The following is a 20,176-nucleotide window of genomic DNA, read 5'->3' as shown; positions in this document are numbered from 1 at the left end:
TCAAAGTCCAACCCATGGACTTGCACAGGACAGTCCCAAGAATGGCACCATGTGCCTGGGATTCCTGTGATTCTGTGAAACACGGCCTCATCTTACCAAACACTGCTCAAAAAATAATGGGGGTGAAGAACAAAATAATCCTTATGTTGGGTCCGGAAAAAAAATAATAAAAAATGACATTTAAATACAAGGAAATGAGTGTGAAGGGAAGACTCGGCATTTTTAAAGGACAAATTGTCTGTAGTTGAGTATTGATGACAGTGTAGCCGAGCGGACTGGAGGAGAGCTGGCTGCCTCCGAGAGCCGGGGTGCTGATTGTTAAAGAATGAGACTGAGGAATGCGGGGGAAAAGAGCCAAACCGATCCGCAGCAGAGGAATCGGAGCTGGCGGTGCACTGGGAAGTCTCGGCCGCCTTCGTCGCTACCGGGGGACTTGCCCTGAGCCCCCCATCCCCAGCACGGCCCTTCTCTGTCCCGCTTCGCTCCCAGGGACTGGCCTGGGGTCTCTGCCCCGTTCCTGTGGGCACAGTGGATGGTGACAAGGTGCGGGCAGCCTTTACTGCGGCAGTCTGAATGTGACCTGCGATTTCACACTGCGCCTCTTCAACCACGACAGCCTGGCTGGCCTTTAAAAAAATCCTTTGTTTTCTCCGTCGGGATAGATACTTTTTACCATGAAGTTCTATGTTCAGCCTCTTCTGCTTGCTTGTCACTGCCTGCTTTCCTTTCAGGCTTTCCTGGTGTGTGTTTGGCCGATTCTCTCTGAGAGATGCCTAGAGCCATCTGTGCTGACTGTTGCTACACGTATATGAATGTGTGTGTAGGAGAGGGCAGAGGTGCACGAGTTTTTCCGTATCTGTGTAGCTCCCTGCAGCCCACAGACTTGCATCGGAGTGCTATTTAAGCGTGCATATGCATGCAGATCTGTGCCTCCGGACAGGCACACATTGTGTAGTAGGCTGGAACAGATAATTCCGCAGAATGCAGGAATAAACGGAGCAGCTCAGAAATCAGGGAGGAAGAAAAATAGAAAAAAAAAAAAAAAAACAGAGAGGAAGAAATGAAAGGAAAAAACCCCAAAAATCAGAAAGAAAAGGAAGCCTTGCTTCATTGTTAGTGTCTGAACACAAAGTGAGGTTTTGTCCCACCGATTAATCTCTCTAGGAGCAGCAAACTGACTATCCTAAGCTAGTGTTACAAGCTAAGTGTATCAGTTGCTCAAAGGAGGAAGCATATTCTCTTACTGCGGAAAATTATATCAAATTTGGTGGCAGACATTTGTGTCCAGCAGGGTCAAATGGCCGAAGAAGTAGTCTGGACACATGTTGCTTTTTAGGATACAGCTGCCAGCAAGTGGGGATTAAAGCCTGCCTCTGTTTGTTTAGAAAGAAAAAAAAAAAAAAAAAAAAAAAAAAAAAAAAAAAAAAAGACGAAGAAAAAAATTAGAAAAGTTTAACAGTTTCTTTTGTGAAGTCCGTACATTGCAAATCCAGCCGCGTTACCATACTAAAGGAAATGAAAAAATGCTTCGGTTTGAGAGGACGAGTCCTTTATTTCCCTTATTGAATACGTTTCATGTGTTTTCCCCAACACCCCGGCTTAAGGACATGCCTTTTGAAACACAAACACACGCACAGCTCGCACACGCACACACAGATAAGATATGTATTAGATCCTGACACATGCGGGGTGGAGGGAAGAGCGGGAGAGAGAGAGAGAGAGAGAGAGAGAGAGAGAGAGAGAGAGAGAGAGAGAGAAGGAGAAAGAGAGATCCTCCTACCTGGAGCCATAGATTGCAAGATACGTAGTGTTACCTGAGGAAGTCAGAACAAGTAAAAACAGATTGAACTTCAGGGCTCTATGAGGCAGTTGATCAAGATCAGTGCTTGCTCATTCTCTCCCTCAGACTGTCTGTCTTGGGGTTTTGTTTTACTGTTTTGAGCGGCCCTTTCCGTTTTTTCTTCCTCTTTAGCTTTAATATCGGAGCCGGTTTCGGTCACCATGGCTCTGGGAAGAGCTGCCTATCTGCGCGGAGTTGACTTTTTGCAGCTCGGCCGGCTTTGCTCCTGGGTAGCTTCAGCAATGCTCTTGACTGGGATTTAATCGACAAGATCAGTTCGACTTTTTGTGCAATTTTTATGGCTCAGTCCATTTTCTAGATCATGCACAGAAACTTTCGGAAGTGGATTTTCTACGTGTTTCTATGCTTTGGAGTCATCTATGTCAAGCTAGGGTAAGTCCTTCTGCACGACAAATCTCCTTGCCTTTTGGGTCACGTTAAGTGCGGAGTTGGGAGCAAAATACTGCAGAGGAGCTAAAAAAAAAAAAAAAAAAAAAAAAAAAAAGAAAAAAAAGGAAAATATGTGAATATTGTTTGTCTCTCCGCCTGCGGGTGTCCCAGCGCCGGCAGCCCCCCGAAGCACGGCTGTCCCGTCTCCCCCGGTCCCGGGCCGGGGCGCTCCGCCCGCCCCGAGCCTGCAGGGAGCCGCTCGCTGGTGATGACGGATCCTTTTATTTTGTACTGCTTAAGCGAACTTAAATATTATCTCTGGCTTACAGTACCCTCGGAGGAAAAAAAAAAAAAAAAGAGAAAGAAAAGGCAGCCTGACAGAGTTAACTCAGGCGCTGCTGCTGGGACAATAGAGCAGGGCTGAGGTATTAGGCGAAAGGGGCGGGAGGAGGGGAATCCCTGCTCTGAACCTGCGCTCAGGGATTTGGTTTATGCAGGCCTAGACACAATTTGCGTTTCTATCCATCACAAGGACGTGTTGAAATTAACTTGACAACTGGTCCGGCTGCCTCTGCTCTGGGGCTCCCGGGAAGCCGAGCGGGCTCGGGCGCAGGGACCGGCCCGGGGCCCTGCAGGGTGCGGCGGGGGCTCCGGGGAGCCCGCTGTTTGCTCCACGCTGTTTGATCACCGCAATCGGTGCACGCGGTTATTTTGGCTGCCAAGTTTCGCCCTCTTTCCCTCTGTCTCTCCCCCCAGTGCCTGTATGCCCTTATTAATATTGCTCGTCGCAGTAGGCTGACTTGAGTTGAATTTCCACATTCCTGAGCCCCAGCCGAGTCCTTACCTGTCGAACTACAAACTCTTTAAAGATCCTGTCTTTGCGGGATTTTTTATGCTTTTTTTTTTTAATGATCAAGAATACTTAAGGTGAGTTGCAATCCAAAAACGCTCGCTCCCCACCTTGAAATCAATACGGGGAAGCCAAAGGGCAGCTCCCAAAGGCAGGAGAACGGGAGAATTCCCCAGAGAAGGGGCAGGCTGGAGCTCGGCCGGGGCAGCGGAGCGGGAGGGCAGCGAGGAGCGGCCCGGCCCTGCCCGCCGGGAGCCGCAGCCGCGGGCGCTGCTCCGCGCACGATGCGCGGCGGGAGCGGCCACGTCCCCGCTGTCAGCAGCGCCGGGAGGAGGGGGAGACCAGAGGAAGGGAATCTGCGGGAGGGAGCGCGCCAGAGCCGAGGATTAAGGTTAAACAGCGCGGGGAAGGAATTAAACTGGGCTCCTCGGCGGTGAGAAAGGAGCGGCAGGCTCTGTGCAGCCCTCCAGGGGCTCTCAGCAAGGGCAGAGCTGTCCCGTTTTCAGGGTGCCGGCGAGACCCTGGAAAGAAGCCGGCTGCTTCCCGGAGGGTTCCCAGCGGGTTTCTCGGGAATCGCATCCCTTTGCGTTTGCTCATTTAGGTGTTTTTGGCACGGCTCTCGGCCCGCCCCTGCAGCCGCAGGTGCCGCCGCGGTGGCCGGCGGAGCGGGGCGCTGGCCCGCGGGGGATGCGCGGGTGCGGAGGGGGCACGGCCTGCGCGCTGCCCCTGCCCTGAGCCCGTGGGCAGGCCTTGTCTGCCCCTGGCGCGGCTGAGCCCGGGGATAGCCCCAAATCCTGCCTGCTGCAGACAGGTCCTTTCAGCGCTCTGACCTTTGCGGGGCCGGGAACCTGCGCCGCTCTCTGTGGTAGCGATGTCGGCTCTGTCCCCCTCTGGGCTCGGATTGCCGGGAGTGTAGATGTGTGGTGAATTGTTGGGGCTGTGTATCCATAAATGAAGGGATGACAGGGTACCCAATCTACTTCAATAGCGTGAGGACTTTGTAGAGCACACCCTTCACACAGAGGCAGGCGAGCTCAAGGAAAACGCTTTGCAAAATGAGGGCAATGGTGCAGCTATTGCTTTCCCTGGGGCTGAAGGGAACTGGGGATTGGGCAGTCTGAAAGGCAGATCTGTCTTCGAAATTGGTTTTGGCTGTTTTAGAAGGAGATTCAGAGCAAAAATCACAAGAATGCTGTCGCACTGAGCCTGGAAGTGAAACTGAGCGGACATCAGGAACAGTAAAAGCCCTTGCGGAAACCCTATCAGATCCATCACCATGCCTGTAAGGCGATGAGGATACTTCACTTTCTCTGAACAATAGCAGAGAAATTTGCTCTGAGATCCAGGGCTACTTCTAGGCTAGGCATGTGGGATGCAATTATTTCCTCTTTCATCACCCACTGGAACTACCATTTTGTTGAAACCATATCCTTTGGGTGTAATGATGCCTTTTCTGGTGAACTCTTTGCTTTGAAAAGGGGGAGGTGAAGGTGGATAAAATGTCTTCCAGGACATTCTGTTGATTTTCAGCGGGAAGGAGGAGAGAGCCGTCGTGTCAACCACGGCAAGAACGGGAGTCTTGGCAGGGTTGTTTGTTGTTGTTGTTGGGGGTTTTTTGTTTTTTGGTGGTTTTTTTTTTTTTTGTTTTTTTTTTTTTTTTTTTTTGCTGCTGAGCACGTCTTCGTGTCTCAATAAAACGTGCTAAAAGCTCCATTTTCGGTGGCAAACATGACACCGATGGGAGAGAAAGTAACGCAATACATAAGCTGTTGGACGGGCCGGGGTGATGCATGCAGGATCCCATAAAGAAGCCACTATCTCCTCCAGTTAGGAGGAGAGAGCAGGTCCCACTCAAGCAGTCCTTCCTCTAGGGGATCTGGGGATCTTCCGTCGTTCCCGTTTCTATTTCCGGTCCCCCAGATTGCTGGAGAAACAGGGATGAGGTGAAACATCCCTTAATATTTCTGTCGAAGACGTTTCCAGGCACTGAACCATTAAGTATCTGCAGCCTTGCTGACTTCATGTAACCCCCCGCGACAGCAGGTCACATCAAACATTGACCTCAGGCAGGATTGAAACAGAAATATTTCCTGCCAGGATCACAGAGCATTCGGATACCGCTTAATTCGGATACCGTTTTAATTATAAAATACATCAGAAATTAAAAATTACCGCAGTAAAAATTTACAGTGCTACAGATGCAAATAACAGCGGAAGCTCTGGGTATGAGTGATGAGGAAAGATGAAGTCGTGGGCAATACCCAGAATATGGGGGCAATCCCCACCCTTTTCCTCTTTATTCTGGAGGAAAAGAAAGGTGACAGCCGGGCAGCTCCAAAGGGAGCGGGGAAGATCCCCGTTTTCCAGCGGAGAGAGGGTCACTATGACATTAGAGGGATGCTGGCGGCGGGAGCTGATGCTGCCCGAGGGAGCAGCGAAAGGTGTCGGCAACCCTTTGAGGGGAGGTAGGAACGCTTCTTTCGTGCCCATCCGAGCCGAGGGCGCGCAGGGATGCGGACATCGGGGACCCCGGCCCGTTCTGGGAAGGGGTTCTGGGAAGGCCGGGGCGCTCCGCTTCCCGGGGCTCCCGGGGATGCTGCGGCGGGGAGCGTGAGAGCCGGTCCCGCTCGCCTCCCCCGCGGCCAAGTTCGCCTTGCCTTTGCGACGTTTGCGGTACAGGCCAACGAAATCCTGCTGCCCTCGGCATCGGCGGGGCTGTCCGGCCGCGGGGAGCCCGCCCGAGCCTGCCCTGTCCCCCCGGCCCTGGGCAGGCATTGACCGGAGCTCAGCCTCGACGGCGGCAGCACGTGGAGCGCCGGGAGCGGCGGCGAGGCCCCGGCAGGAGACCCCGGGATTCCCGCCCGGAGCGCCGCTGCCGGGCACCGTCCCGCAGGAGGGAACATCGCTCCCCGGCCCCTCCATGGACAGGTGTCGTTGTGCTGCCGCCGCCCCATTCCCTGCTCTCCCATCGCCCCGACACCGCTCATTCTGGGACTCGTTGTTGCCTTCTTTCCCCCGGCACTGGGCTCGATGAGATACAACAAACGCCCGGTTCCGCCCAGAAAGGACCCGGTGTGTTCTTCACCTGGCGCATCTTCCCGGCTTCCGACGTGCCCTTCAGCCGGGCGCTCCCCAGGCTTGGGGTAAAAAAGAATCCGGGGCTGGGAATAGACAGATAATAGGGGATTAAAGAACAACAACAATAAAGCAAATACTTTATTAGTGCCCGCCCGACTATAGTGTCGGCAACTATTTCAGTGTAATTCTGCCCCATTTTGTCCAAAACACAGCTGTTTCTGGGAAAAGGAGCGACAGATGCTGAAGTGCCCGTCTAAGACGTTGCCGACAACACCTCCTTTCCAGCGTGACGTTTTATTGAAGGGAATATTTCCGTCTTCAATCAACAAAATGAGTGTGGTACTCGCTGATATATGTATAGAAACCATTTGGATGGAATTTGCAACGTTATTCTCATCATCATCGTCATAATCTTCATCCTCCTCCTCATCATCATCATTCAGCATCAATAATTTTTCGCCATAATAACCGGCCCGTGGTTTTAGAATAAAAATTAACTCCTGGAAAAGAAAACTGCACGGTTTGATTTCTTTATACGACTTTTCTTCCTCTACACAGCGCATCTGTGGATAAAGTCAGTTTCGACCTGAAAATGATGGAAATTGGCAAACCATCTTCATTTCAGGTGGAGTGGGTCAAACTCTGCCAGCACCAGTCCGAAGTTTTCCGGTGCCAACTTTTATTTGCATTTTTACAGTTCGCTGTCCCTCTCCTTTCCCTCCCAGGCACATCTTTAAAAGCAGACTCACATTTAAAACACCTATCCGAGGCGGGACAAATGCTAGAAATAAAACATTCCAAGTGGCTTCTCGTTCTCCTGCTTTCACGCTCAGCAGAGTTGCCCCAGCCGCATGTCTAGCAGGGAAAAGGGCACTGAGGAGATATACATCTCTAACTCTATATATAGACTTGTATGCACACTTAGAGAAGTATAAATACGTCCATTTTAGAATCTGAAATAATTATAAACAAGACGGTTCGGGGATGTAAATAATCGTTGAAAGGATTAAGCTTCGGTCTCTTGTTAATCGAGATCAGCGTTTCTCGAAAGGACATTGACTGCCCCAACATCTGTGCTGAGCTTGCAGATGAGTGGTTAAAGCAACCAAACCCCGAGAAGATTTTTATCGCATATCGAGCGGCATACAACGTTTTGGCACCAGTTCTGCCATTCCCAGTCCATCTGAGGGCATATTTCGTTGTGTCGCTGGGACAGCTGCACCCATGTTCTGGGGCTGGTTAACTGGAGGAGGTGTTACCAGGGCGTTCGGTAACACCAAGACATCTCCTTCGGTCAATAGCCAATTAACCTGAGACGAACATTTACAGACCGAGGACACTTCGGAGTCTGGTTCTTGTTCGTTTCAGCTGCATTTCAGTTCAAGCGTCTTCTGTGGCCGCTTATTTTTCGGGGTTCGTTTTCAACGCCCAGCCCCGGTATCCGCAGCGCACGTATTTCACCATCGCTCTCAGCACTTCCGAAATCAAGGACAGACACCCAACAATGCAGAGGAAAAGCGATGTCTCCTGCACGCCCGGGGCTGCTCAGGGCTCAGGGCTCGGGCCCGCCGGAGCGGGAAGGGTCGAGCATCTCTTTGCCGCGGTGCCAAGGGGCAGGAATCGCTCGGCTCAGGGGGAAGGCGGGGGAGAGGCGACAAACCTGCCGGGAAACGCCTCTCCGGACTGGCATCTTCTCGGAAACGAGAGAAGCAGAGGGAAGAGCGGAGAGGAAAGCTCTTCCTGCGGGGGAGGCGAGAGGTGTGGGGAGCCGGGAGCCGCCGGCAGCCGCCCCCCGCTCGCTCCCTACAGCGGCTGCTCCGCGCTGGTCCTTTCCCGAAACCCAATCTCGCCAGGAAGCCGCGAGTGTGTGTGCATGTCTTTATTTCTCACTCAGCCAGGCTATGACTACATATATGTTCCCTTTTTTCTTGACGTTGCTCCTGAAATCGAAGCCTAACTTTTAACATCGGGGGGACGACAAGAGCCAAAGCCCCGCCGAGGCTGGAGGGAAGGCGGAACCCTTCGGTGGAACCGGGACAGCAATAAAGCAATTAGCCGAGAGTGGGGCTGGAGGCTCGTTCAGCCTCTCACAGGGCGAGCTAAGGGTGCCACGGCAGAAGCAGGGAGCTCTCAGCCCGCCGAGAGCTGGTAAGGGGGAGTTAAAAATGCCCCACGGGGCGAGGAATGAGCCCTTGTCGGGCGAGGCGTACGGAGAGGGCTCAGCCAGGGAGCACGGATTCATTGCAGCCCCGGCTAGATCAGTGTCTTTCCATTGTCATCCTCCCCTAGAAAAAAAAAAAAAAAGGAGAGGGAGAGAAAAAAGTAGGCGGATTGCAGTGACTGACTGCCCAATGGCAGCCCCGGGCCTCAGGAGAGTTACAGAGAGAGAGGGTGAGAGAGAGAGAGAGGCACTTTCTGCCATCCAAATCCCTTAAACCATCCTCATTCCGACACGAGAACCCACTGTAACAACTTCCAACCACTGAGACATGACAGGCAGGAGCCCAGAGGCAGCAGCAGCAGCGAGAGCAGCAACAGCAGCAGCACACACTCTGCACAGGGAGCAGCATTAGCACCAGGGGAATACTACACACAACAATACAAACAAACAAACAAACAAACAGACAAAGCCCCCCCAAGCCCAAGGGACTGGATTCCAACTCAGATTCAAGCCACAGCTGACACCAAAAAGGGTGGGGAATTACGACCAGGGGGGGCCAGAAAGGAATAATCAAGGAAGCGAACTCAAGAGTGTAAACGGGATTCAGCCATGATCCTTTTTTCATCTCGCAGTGTGTTACTCTCAGTGTATTACCCTCAGATTTTCCTCATCCTTACCAGTGGGAGTTACCTGTAAGTGATCCAGATTTTTTTTTTTTTTTTTCCAAATACTGTTTGCAATGCCCCCGCTAGCAGCTACCTAGGGGCAATGCGCAGAGCGAGCAGAGGGAGCCGGGAGAAGCCAGCACGGGCGGCAGCTCCGTGCGGTGCGTGGTGGTGAGGTGCGTGGTGGCGGTGGCGGCGGAGGAGGAGGAGGAGGAGACGCCGCGCCGGTGGCGGTGCTGGCGCTGCTGGTCGGACCCCGCCGGGGGAAGGGACGCACCGCCAGGTAACTCCCGGGGCTGCCCCGCCGGCGAGGCCGGGGCCCGGCGTGCCCGCAGCGGGGGCGGCGCACCTGGGAGGGCGGCGGGGCAACGGGACGCGGAGCGGCCGGCGTCTCCCCTGGGGACTCCGACCCCGACTCCTCCTCCCGCCAAACCGGAGATGGGCATCGCTTCGCGCCCGCCGGGGGAAGGCTGTTCGTGCGCGGAGGTCCCGGGGAGCGCGGGGCTGCCGCAGCCGTGCCCTGCTCGCCGGCCGGCTGCTTTCGCTCCGGAGGGATCTCCAGCGCCGCAGTTAGAGCTGGCTCCAGGACTTTTTCCTTGTGAGGAAGGGGGTGGAGGTAGGGGTGGGGGAAATGAGAGTCGGTGGGTGGGACTGCGAGGAATTTCGGTCTCTTTTTTTAATATCTATATCTGTATCTATCGTTGCGGGGGATAAGAAGCGGCTGGGCTAGTCCGTGAGGGCTGCGCAGAGAGTGTCCGCCGCCGTTCAGCTGCAGGTCCCCGGCAGGTCTCAGTGCCTCCGGGGCAGGTTGGCGGGGGTGCTGGGCCGGGGTCCCGTCCGGGAGCGCAGCCGGAGCCCGGAGGGGCTGCCGGGGACCCGCCAAGGGCTTCTGTTCTCCTGCGCTCCGGAGCAGAGCCGTGCGGAGAGGAGGGCGCTGCGGCGGCAGGTACCCGGCGGAGGGAGCCGCTGTGAAATCGGGGAGCCTTCTCTCTCCCTCCCTCCCTTGGGCATCCCCCCAGCCCCGGGGCAAGAGTGCCGGGACGCGGGGGTCGGGCCCGGGGGCGCTCCGGGGCGGTTCGGAGCCTGCCCGGGCTGCCGGGGCTGCGGCACAGGGGTGCACCCCGCTCGGGGGTGGGGAACCCCGGCCCGGCATCCCCGGCCCCGCGTTTATCTCGGCTGCCGGGGCCGGACGGATTTCCCTACTCTCCTACCCTCAAGCCGACCTCAGTTTTTTGTGCCCCGAAGGATGCGATTTTGAGGTTCTATCCCCAAACTGTACGTGGATTTATATATATTTGGGATTTTTTTCCTCTGTACGTGCTCACAGGAGCACATGCACAGGAACAAGCACGTGTGCGTGTGTTCCTCCCTGTGTGTGTCCGTCTGCTTTCTGTGGGCTGTGGAAAAAAACATATCCCACTGCTGTGGGAGAAAAGTGGGAATAAACACGCCCATAAAAAGAAACTAAAAGCCTATTTCTACATTCTTAATTCTTAATGAAATGCACATGTCTTGGCCACCGATTTTTAAAAGCGCTCAGATTTATGGAAGCACGTTAGATTGATTCAACCAGAGCTGCCTGGTTCTGTTCACAGGAGGGAAATGTCTGCTGCGTAGGTGACCGATGGCTTGTAAAAAAGCTCGCCGTGCTATCTTTGGTTGGTTGGGGTTTTTTTTGTGGTTATTATTTTTTTTATACAGGAGGAAGGAGTCGTAATAAATAAATAAATACACCCTTTTAATATAAGCGTAGCCATATTTTTCTCAAAACCGTAGGAAATTACTATCCTACAAAGTTTTCCTTCTATAAATAGTTCAAATCTTAAAACAAAAGTTTGCAACCGCACACCAGATGCTGGGATGCTGGCGGTTTCCCTTGCTGTGTGACATAATTATAAGGTCCGAAAGCAAAAGCTATAGAAGTATAATAATAATACTAAGGCGACTGCTGAGGGGAAATACAAGGGAAGCAATGCCTGCTTTATTTAAAGCCAACTGCTTGTGGATCTTTTGAGCGCTGCCCCGCGACAATGAGAAGTTGTGGTGGATAAATAATGCTCTCTCGCCTTTCCCTGGGCCGTCCCCGGTTCATCCCCTCCGCGGCAGGTCACGGGGAGCTGGACCCGCGGGGCTGGAGCCGAGGTGGCTATTGCAGCCCAGCAGAGCAGAAGCGAAAGGGATCAGGAGGTGAAACGCAACAAAGCGGAGCCCCCAAAGCGACGCCCACCTCCCTCCATCCATCACTCCGGAGGGACGGAGCCGGCTGCTTTCCCGGGGGGAAAACAGCGTGCTCCGCTGGGATCAGGGTGCCCGGGACCCGACCCCCCCTCTGCTTCTCCTCCGTGCCACCCCTGGCACCAGCAACACTTGCTCCTTTTCCAGAGTGTCCCCCCATCCCTCCCAGAGAGCGGGGACAGGCGGGAGAGCCGCGGCGCTGCCTCACTCCCCGTACGAAGTGAAAAGAAAGAGGAGTTATTGCAGCGCTTAATGGAGAGTAGCTACTTGCGGTGTTTGTCTGGTGGGGAAATATACTTCTCTGGCTTACTAATGGTAGCTTTTGAAGATTAAAGCATGGTAGAGTCTTGTTGGAGCATTATCTGCTGGTGTCTCTGCTAGCCTCGCTCTCCGGAGGGGAGGATACTTCCCAAGCTGCTCTTTGGTGAGCTCTCAGGGATTGCCAATGGTTATGTTAATTTTCCCCGAGATCTCCATCATCTTTTAGCTGTGGGAACGACTCCTTGGCTTCTGCATTGCTGCTCCTTCAGGGACAGAGGGGGTGAGTTTCAGCGGGCAAGCAAGTGGAGTGCTCCGTCTCTCTTGGTGCAGGGAATGCAGGCCGGGGGAGATGGGATAATGCCCGGTTATTCTGTGAGAAAACTCGTCAAGCAAAAATCCCATCAGATTTTTCTGAATGGAAAAGGCAATGGTGAAATGAAATGAAATGGGCACCACGCCTCAGGTTTTTTTTGTGCAATAGCTGGAAAGGAGGTTAAGTTATGGTCAGCTACATCCAAACTTAATTTAAAATCCGATTCCTTTATAAAATTGATTTCTGTATTGTAAGTGTGCTATCTGATAAAGTCATCTTCTTCAGTGTGCTTGCCTGGTAACCTCTGGCCTGATGAGGCACTGTGAACATTTTTACAGCCAGAAGAAATTAGTGTCTGCCTCTCTGAAAAAGAAAACTGAGTGTGGCTCCAATAGCAGATGCATTTAAATGCTGGACTTATTTTGGTAATCCAATGAAATATTTAAAGTATAAAGCTGCCATTAAATAATATCAGTGTAATTAGCATAAATGTCTAAATGCCAGGATTGTGCAGAACACTGGCACTGTTTCTTGCAGTGCATGTGAGAGTGTGCCAGTGTCTGTACACATTCACATATTCAGCTGCTTCTAAAGATGGTGCTCATTGGTTTTCCATTGGTGCTCCCCTTTCACTGTTCATCTTATTTAGTGCAGGTTGCATTCACCAGCAACATGAGAGACAGTTCTGAAAAAGCTTATTTGGGAATTATCTGCTGGCACATAGATACAGTTAATTCAGTTATTTGCTATGAAGTGATTTGGAACAACTCTTAAGAGAGTGTGTGTGTATGTAGTAATAGCAGCACAAATGTTCAAAGCAGATACATTTTCTAACAGCATAGCACAGCAAATCATTTATATTGGTGAGTAGCTATCACTGCTTGGTTAGGAAATGTAGAGGAAGTAAAATCCTCTGCAAGTTTTGTGTTTGTTCTGCTGGTGCTTCCACATCCTTACAATTCCGTATCCTTAACAACAGGGCTCCTCAGCACTTGTGGGAAGCAGATTATAAGGGATGCAGATTGTTCATATGCCTACAGGAAAGTGGTCATGCCTAATCCCTAAAGATTAGGACTGCTGGAGAGAGTCCCTGGAGTTTGCTTCTTAATCCATCAGTGCTGGAGGGAGCTGCACATGCAGAGAAAAACCCAGCTGCTCTAGGAGGCAGAGCCTTCAAGGGCATAGTGGGCACAGCTTCATAGCAATGCCAGCCAGCCTGACTGATGCTCCCCCTTTAGCTGGTGCAGTCACAGTTACACAGGCTGGCCCACTCTTCCCATCCTGGTTAGAGCAGGGCAGGATCAAATTCTGTGATTAGGCTGCCCGTTGTGGGGATGGGGTTGTCTCTGGCTCAGTCACTGAGCTGCAGCGTAAATCATTTCCCTGCTTTTGCACCTTGTTCATTTTATAACTGAGGCTTCAGGGGAAGCTTGCTCTCTCAGCCTCTAGTTATGCAGTGTACAATGCCCAAAGAGAGCTCTGCTGTTATATTCTCCTTTTATGTGATACTGTAATAATGATTGTCTGTAAGAGGATTTGTAATAGGACTTCCTTCCACTTTACCATCCCTCAAAGATGTGTTTGCATATAGAAAGAACAGGTCAATCTTCAAAGAGTATCAAGTATTTTCAGGCTCATCTAAAGCTAATGCTTTTGCTCAGCAGAAAAGAGAAAGATAAAGGATATTTTTATGCTGGACTGCCATAAGCTTGGCTTATGTGCCTGGCACAGGAAATTTCCATGTATTGAAGCAGCTACACAAAGATGGGAGAGTGATTGTGATATGATTTCTTGGTAGGTCTAGGAGGCAAAGTCCAGCATTTCACTGTGAGACCCAGAATAAAATTCCCTGTCTAAAATCAGAGAGCCTGGTGAATCTGGGACTGGCCACTCCTTTCCTGCCAAGGTCTAGATCTAGCACTGAAGTCCTGAATATCCTTGAATCCAAATGCATTTGGATGAAAGAAACTCTCTCAATCCTTTGCAACAATCAGTTCCAGGAATAATCAGATGTTTAATACACCTTGAAGTTGCAAGAAAAATAATTACTTTAGAAATTATAAGGAAAAGTGGCAGCATCCAGAATGTGTAGGATGACAGCATGGAATTACTACATATATTATATTACTAACATAGAATAAAAAGTAGGTAAAAAGCAATATGAAATGTTCAGATGAATAGGTAAGGATGAATGCAGATTTAATGCATATTAAACACCCAACAAGGCTAATCCCTCAGAAGAGAGTCTTTCAAATAAGGTGTTAAAGAGCTAAACAAAATGAGGAGCAATTATACAGTTAGACTGACAAAACCCTTTTTTTGCAATGGGAAAAGCACCTTGTATACCTGGCAATGTGGCATGCTGAGGGTAGAATGGTGGCATCCACTTTGTCAGTGCTTGGGATTGTGTAATTGGGGCTGAAATGCAGTGAGAGAGCCTCCTGACCCCAAAACACAGTTTGACCCTCTAGTCCTCCCAAGTTACCCCAAGCAACAAAAACCTAGGACCAGCTGTAGATCAAAGGAGTTCTACAGGTATGCTGACACGAAGAGTTACAGAATTGGTTAATGTTGCAAGCCCAGTTTCTTCAGCCCACAACTTTTGCATGTTGCTCTACCCTCAGTGGACTCTCACCAGTGCCTTTCATGGCTGCTGGCAAAGCATGTCTGCCTGTTAATTACCTGAGAGATGAATTTTTGCAATACAGGTTCACCTGTCTGTTTGGTTCTTCTCATTATTTTTGCTCTTTCCCCCTTGATGCTCCACTGCCTTTCTGTAGAGCATCTCTCCAACCTCCCCCAGGTATGGAACTTGCATAGTGGCACAGTAAAACTTTGTGTGGAAGGGGTCTATGAGAATCAGACAGGCCTCTCTCAGTGAGAACCATGACAGAAAAGCAAGATCTCCATGACTTTTTTATTCTGGAATTGTGCCACGCACATGTGAACACCCTGTCAATGAGCTAAAGAAACTTGCCACCAAAAGCTTCAGAATTTACAAGCCCAGAATTATGCAGGAGGGTAAGAAAAGTCCAGGAGTGTAGGCACAGGAGTACTCTGGAAGAAAAGCCAAGGAATTGGCTTCTGGAGAATGTATTTCAGCCTTGTAAGGGTTGTTAGAACCCTCTCCTCTTTTGCCATCCTTTCAATCCTCCCCCAAATGTAGAAAGATTTATTTTCTCTCCATTGTGGATAGCTGCATAGGACTTGCTGTTAACTTCTTGCTAAGACAATTCCTATGTATTTGCATTTGCTACAATACATGCCTAAGGAACATAGCAAATTCTGCATTAGTAGAAATGGAAAAAAATTCTAGATACAGAGACTTAAACATTTGAGCAGTAGGTTTTTCTGTCCATATGCATTTCTGTGACTTCTCCCTTCCGTTACTGCCAAAATGTTTTTAGGACAAACCTTTAGATAACAAACTGAGCTTTTTTCCTATGCTTCCCTCTTGGGCTTTCTTTCTAAAAGTCAGTTTTCTGGATGGAGCTGAAAGTTTGCTGCCTTATTCAGTTCTAATAGAGTATGGGCAGTTTTACTGAAGTTAAGGCCAAATAGTTGCTCTCATCATAAAAACATATTTATTCCACTGGGATCTGATAATAAGATGATTATCACCTACTAATTATTTTTCAGCAAATCATATCTCCTCTAGAAAATCTCAAGACAGAGTAAATCAGAGAGTTATTGTATCTTTCTTTTCTGGAAATAATTTTAATAGCGCATACAGTTTGTACCCGTATCACTGTTACAGTTTTGAACATTTATTTTTGTTTCAGCCTATGCCTGTGGATCAGATTTCCCTTGAAAAAGGATAAACTTCGTGTTTATGCAAAAATCCCACTTAATCATCGTGGTGACAGTCTTTGTTCCAGCTCTTTGTCCAAGGGTCAGATTTCACCCTGAGTTCCTAATAAGGAGAAAAAAGACATCCAGTGGTAAGGCAAGTGTGCAAGTGAGGGAAAAAGTGAGGGTTAGGAGTTTGATAAGTGACAGAAGAATTTCCCCTGTGTAGTGGCACCAGGTCCACTGGTCCCTGCACATCCCAAATGTTTTATCTGAGGTAGGGCCACACTGTTACAGGCAGTGACACCATTTTCAAAGGTGATGGAACTGTATGGACTTTACTGATTTGTGATGCAAAAAGTAATGCAGGTAAGCTGGGTCTCCACCAGCACTTACTTGGAATGCACAGCAAAGGTATTCAAAATAATTTCTTTCTGGATGGCCATCACTGTGTAGAATTTTGGGAAGATCTTACCTTTTGTCTTTTAAGCTTTATGGGCCTAAAACTTCTCTGCCCTGAGGCCATATCCACAGCTCAGCAAGCTAATAAAGCAGGAGTGACTCTGCTGCAGTCAAGGGAGTGACTCCAGTGCAATCAAAAAGAGTACCAAACAGAAAGTCAGCACCAGCCTTGTCCTTACAGTATCCATTTGAATTTAGCCTTGACCCAGGCTGCTGTTTTATGCAATTTGTAGGGAATCTGGCCATGGTTAGCAAGAACATACAGTGAAGACAATATTAGTAGGAGGCCATGCCAGACAAACCCCCAAATCAGTTCCATGGGCCACTGAAAGAATTATGGCTTTTGGAATCAGCAAGACCAGACATAAATTCAAAACCTTATTTAATTTTTTGAGGAGAGAAATAAATTAAAAGCCTTGAAGCATTTGCTGTTGCATGTGAAGTATTGCAGAGAAGCCCAAAGCTGGAAGTAAGCATGAGCTAGAAAGATATAAACCACTGTCTGCATGCAGGCAGGACCTGAGAAATGTTTTGACTTGTATCCAATTAAAAATTTTGAAGTGCTGCAACACTGGGACCGGATGTAATACGCACCTTACTAGTCTGGTTGAAGTGAGACATAATTATCAAATGTGACTACTATTTAATAATAATTTCTTTCATCAGGGGTTGTAAGTGAATTAATCCTACCAGTATGCAAGTGAATTGGGCAAGGATAATTTCCCTCACTCGTGGGGCAGAGTGCAGCAGTTGCAGCACCCAGCAGAGCCGTACGGACGTGCAGGGCCAGCACCAGTCCTGGCATTCCTGGCAGCTAGGCAGGAAAGCATCTGAAAAAGCCCAAGCACATCTCTGATTGATCTGGACCCCGGCCAGGGCCAGTCCCTCTAAACACTGCACTTTCCCATGGTGGGTTTCGCTCTGAGATGAAGATAGGAGCGGTCCGAGAGTGAGCCGATGTCTGAGATGCTGAATAGCAGTATCGTGACTGCTGCCTGCCTCAGTTTCCCACAGCTTTAATAGGGCAATAACAGCACTGGCAAGGCTTGAAAGTAGGGGAGGGGCAGGAGAGCAAGAGCTGCCGCAGCACTTTGGAAAGAGAAAACGCAGCGTAAGTGCTGCGTCATGACTTTCAGTGACTCTCTCTCTGACCACAAGCACAAAGGCGATGCTGCTGCACTCACCGAAACGCGGCGTCACCATCGCCCTCTTCACCACCAGCATGGCCTTGGGGAGAGCTCAGGGCTGCTCACCAAAGTCAGGAGCATCACTTCTGACAGCGCCTCCTCCTTCCAGACAGCCACTGTGGGCAGCATGGAGAGCTGCTGGCCTCGGGGCTGGAGTGCTGGGCACAGACAGGACACGGTTAAGGGAGTGCTGAGGAGAATGGCTGCATCTCTCATGACTCCTTTGGCTGCTGGCCAGGGAGCCATGTGACTCCTTGGTCAAAAGAGTCCTCTCAACCATGGGACACTTTTTTTCCCCCTCTGGTTGTACCTTTTCTTTTCTGAAGTTAAAAAGAAAACAAAACGTACCCACAAAACTTTCCACATTAAAGTTATATTGTAGTCCGGTGACTCAGGGTGAGAAATTCAAGGGGAATGAAGAGGAAGGGAAGCATTCCTGAATCAGATCTGTTGTGCTGGGCCTTAAAGAAGAAGATGATTTTGCTGGATGGAGAACAGCTCTGCTGCAGCACAGTGAGCAAGAAGTAAAGGATGAGACTTAAATCCCTTCCCTGCTGCTGTGGACTGCTGCTAAAGCTCCCAGGGTAGCTTCAAACCCAGTGGACTTTGGCGCTATCAAGAGGGCTGAGGGTGGAAGCACAAATAAATATGGCTTCTGATTCACAGAGAATTCCTTTTTCTCCACTCCCATGGCCTAAAGGGTATATCAACTAGCTTAACAGTTTTTGGTTAGCTTTTTTTCATTGGCACTGCCCACAATAATCAGACTGGCACATCCATAGTAGACTCCCTGGAGTCTTTTGTTCCTCTGCCTGCTCTGTCTCTGGGGAGCTCTGCCCAGGGTAGGTGCTCCTGAGGGGAGAGATGGGGTCAGGTTATTGTTGTTAATGTCACTCTGGTTATGTTGTAAAAGATGTATCAAAGAGGAAGTTCTTGCACTATGACCTACAGGTCATCAGACTCTGGATTAGGCTAATCTCTAAAAATTTGTCCCCTAGACAGATCCTTTCGACCGAGAGTAACTTACTTCTAGGCACAGAGCTTTGTAATGTGGTTTGTGATCTCCATTGTTCCAGACAAGCTCTGCAGCTGAGGCAGAGGCTTGTTCTGCCTTCTCTTGCTAGGCCATGATCCACTAATTGTTGTGTTGAGGTCAGGTTTGACACCTTGAACTGAGGATGAAAGAGAGCAGGGGAGGTGAGAAGGCCAGGAGAGATGCAGAGGTGATGTGTGTGGCATAGCCTCACCTGGACACTGACTTTAATGTCCCTATGCTGTATTCATGGTCAGAGCACTCTGGAAGCCATAAAGTCTGCACCTCACTGTGGCTTTGTGCTCTCTTTGGAGAAAAAGGGCAAAACATTTTGAAAATTGACAGCCAGGAAGTTTTCCAGGCTTGTCTGTCTCTTTGGGACTCTTGTAGGCTGCACTGGGTGGTTGGAAAAGCTGTGGATGGAGAGTTGCAAGTTCAGGGATGTCCATTAACCAGGAACACAGAATGCAAGCTGTGCCAAGGGTGTGGAGGTGCAGGACAGGATTCAGAAACAACAGCATGCTCCTTTGTTTGTAACCCCCAAATGCTGGCACGCTTCAGAGCAGAGCCAAGGTCTCCCCTTGGTGTAAATACTCACTTTTAAGGAATGCACTTAAAACAAGCATGTGTGCCTGGCCCTGTATGCTCCTCTCCTTTCCCCACCCCAGTTATGCAGTGTGCCAAAGCCAGTTCCTCAGCAACAAGACTTGGCAGGTGGCACCTGATGAGATAATTGTGCCCCTGGGACATTCGGAGTCATGAGGTGCAGCCAGGTGCTCCTGATCCTTCCATGGGTGTGATTTTCTGTGGTAACCACACCCTCAAGTGCTGTCCTACTGCAATTAGGAAATTTGTTCAGTTTGGGTCAAGTGCTTCTTTTAGGGTGCTCTTCACACCTAACATGTGTTGGCATGGAGAAACGTGTGGATGTCCAGGGTCAGGAGCATAAGGCTGAGGGGTGTTCTTCCAATGAACAGGGAAGAAATCCTACTTCTCACCACTTTGATCTCGCTTATGTCCAAATCTGGACCTTCCCTTCATGAAGAGCCACTAATCCGAGCATTGATTCAGGTGCAAATAACGAAATGGCTCCTTTGGACAAGATGCTGCTCCATTTCGTGTGCAACAGATGAGGAAAGTTTTAAGAGTTTGCCACTTTTGCTTCCTGGGATTTCCATTTTGCAAGAAGTTCTTTTAAATCTTAGACATATGAGGGCCATGCAGCAGGACAGACCAAATGACAGTTCCCTTTTTGTAATTTGAAAGTGCCTTGCTGTCTTACTCCTGGTGTGGACGCTAGAGGTTGAATCAGTCACAGCTTCTTATTAAAGTCTTGGTGTAGCAAAGCCCAACAGAAAATGAAGTGCTCTGGCTGTCATGGAGGTGAACAGGAAAGGGGGGTCTCCAGTGAATTGCAGTGTTCCTTCTCTGTGTCTTTCCTTGGGCAGCGCTGTCACTGCTTGCCATGTTTGCTGCAGTGCTGTAGGAGGCAAGAAATGAGACAGCCAAGAAGTGGCTTGAGGTGCTGCCAAGTCTTGCTCCAGCTTTGGGGAAGCCTTTACTGACAGTGCACAGAAAAGTTCTTCCAGCACTGCCTGCCTGGCCTGCAAGCAGGGGAGGATGGCTCTGTGCCTTCATGCAGGGAAGCACATGCAAGGCTTCTGCTATTTGCCCTTCTCACTGCATCTGGCTACTGCCTAAAGTTGAAGTTTAAACTTTGGTTCCACACAAACATCGCCTGAATAACTTCAGGATTTAGGTGAAAGTATTTTGTTAGGACAGTGCTGTTTTTTGGAAAGAGAGGCTGGTGCATTTTACCTCTCTAAAATTGAAAACCTCTTTCAGCACTAATCAAAATCCCGCTTTTCTTTGTTATGCTAAGATAGGAATTTTTGAGGTGTATCAGATTTTT

General features: G+C 49.8%; 1 protein-coding gene across 2 annotated transcripts in view; it reads left to right on the top strand.

The window, feature by feature from the left end:
- The first annotated feature begins 2,162 nt into the window (after nucleotides 1–2,162).
- Nucleotides 2,163–20,176, top strand: part of WNT7B (Wnt family member 7B) — an 89,366-nt gene continuing 71,352 nt past the window's right edge. The window contains exon 1 of one of the 2 annotated variants that reach the window (XM_058805152.1): nucleotides 2,163–2,233. In XM_058805152.1, coding sequence (XP_058661135.1) covers nucleotides 2,163–2,233 — 71 coding nt within the window. Of the gene's footprint in view, nucleotides 2,234–8,928; nucleotides 9,012–20,176 lie in introns of those variants that run through there. The other variant, XM_058805151.1, reaches the window with a different exon arrangement.

Source organism: Ammospiza caudacuta, chromosome 5 (genome assembly GCF_027887145.1).
Source record: "Ammospiza caudacuta isolate bAmmCau1 chromosome 5, bAmmCau1.pri, whole genome shotgun sequence".
Taxonomy (NCBI): Eukaryota; Metazoa; Chordata; class Aves; order Passeriformes; family Passerellidae; genus Ammospiza; species Ammospiza caudacuta.
Note: the sequence above shows the minus strand (reverse complement) of the source record. Positions and strands in the feature narration are given on the sequence as shown.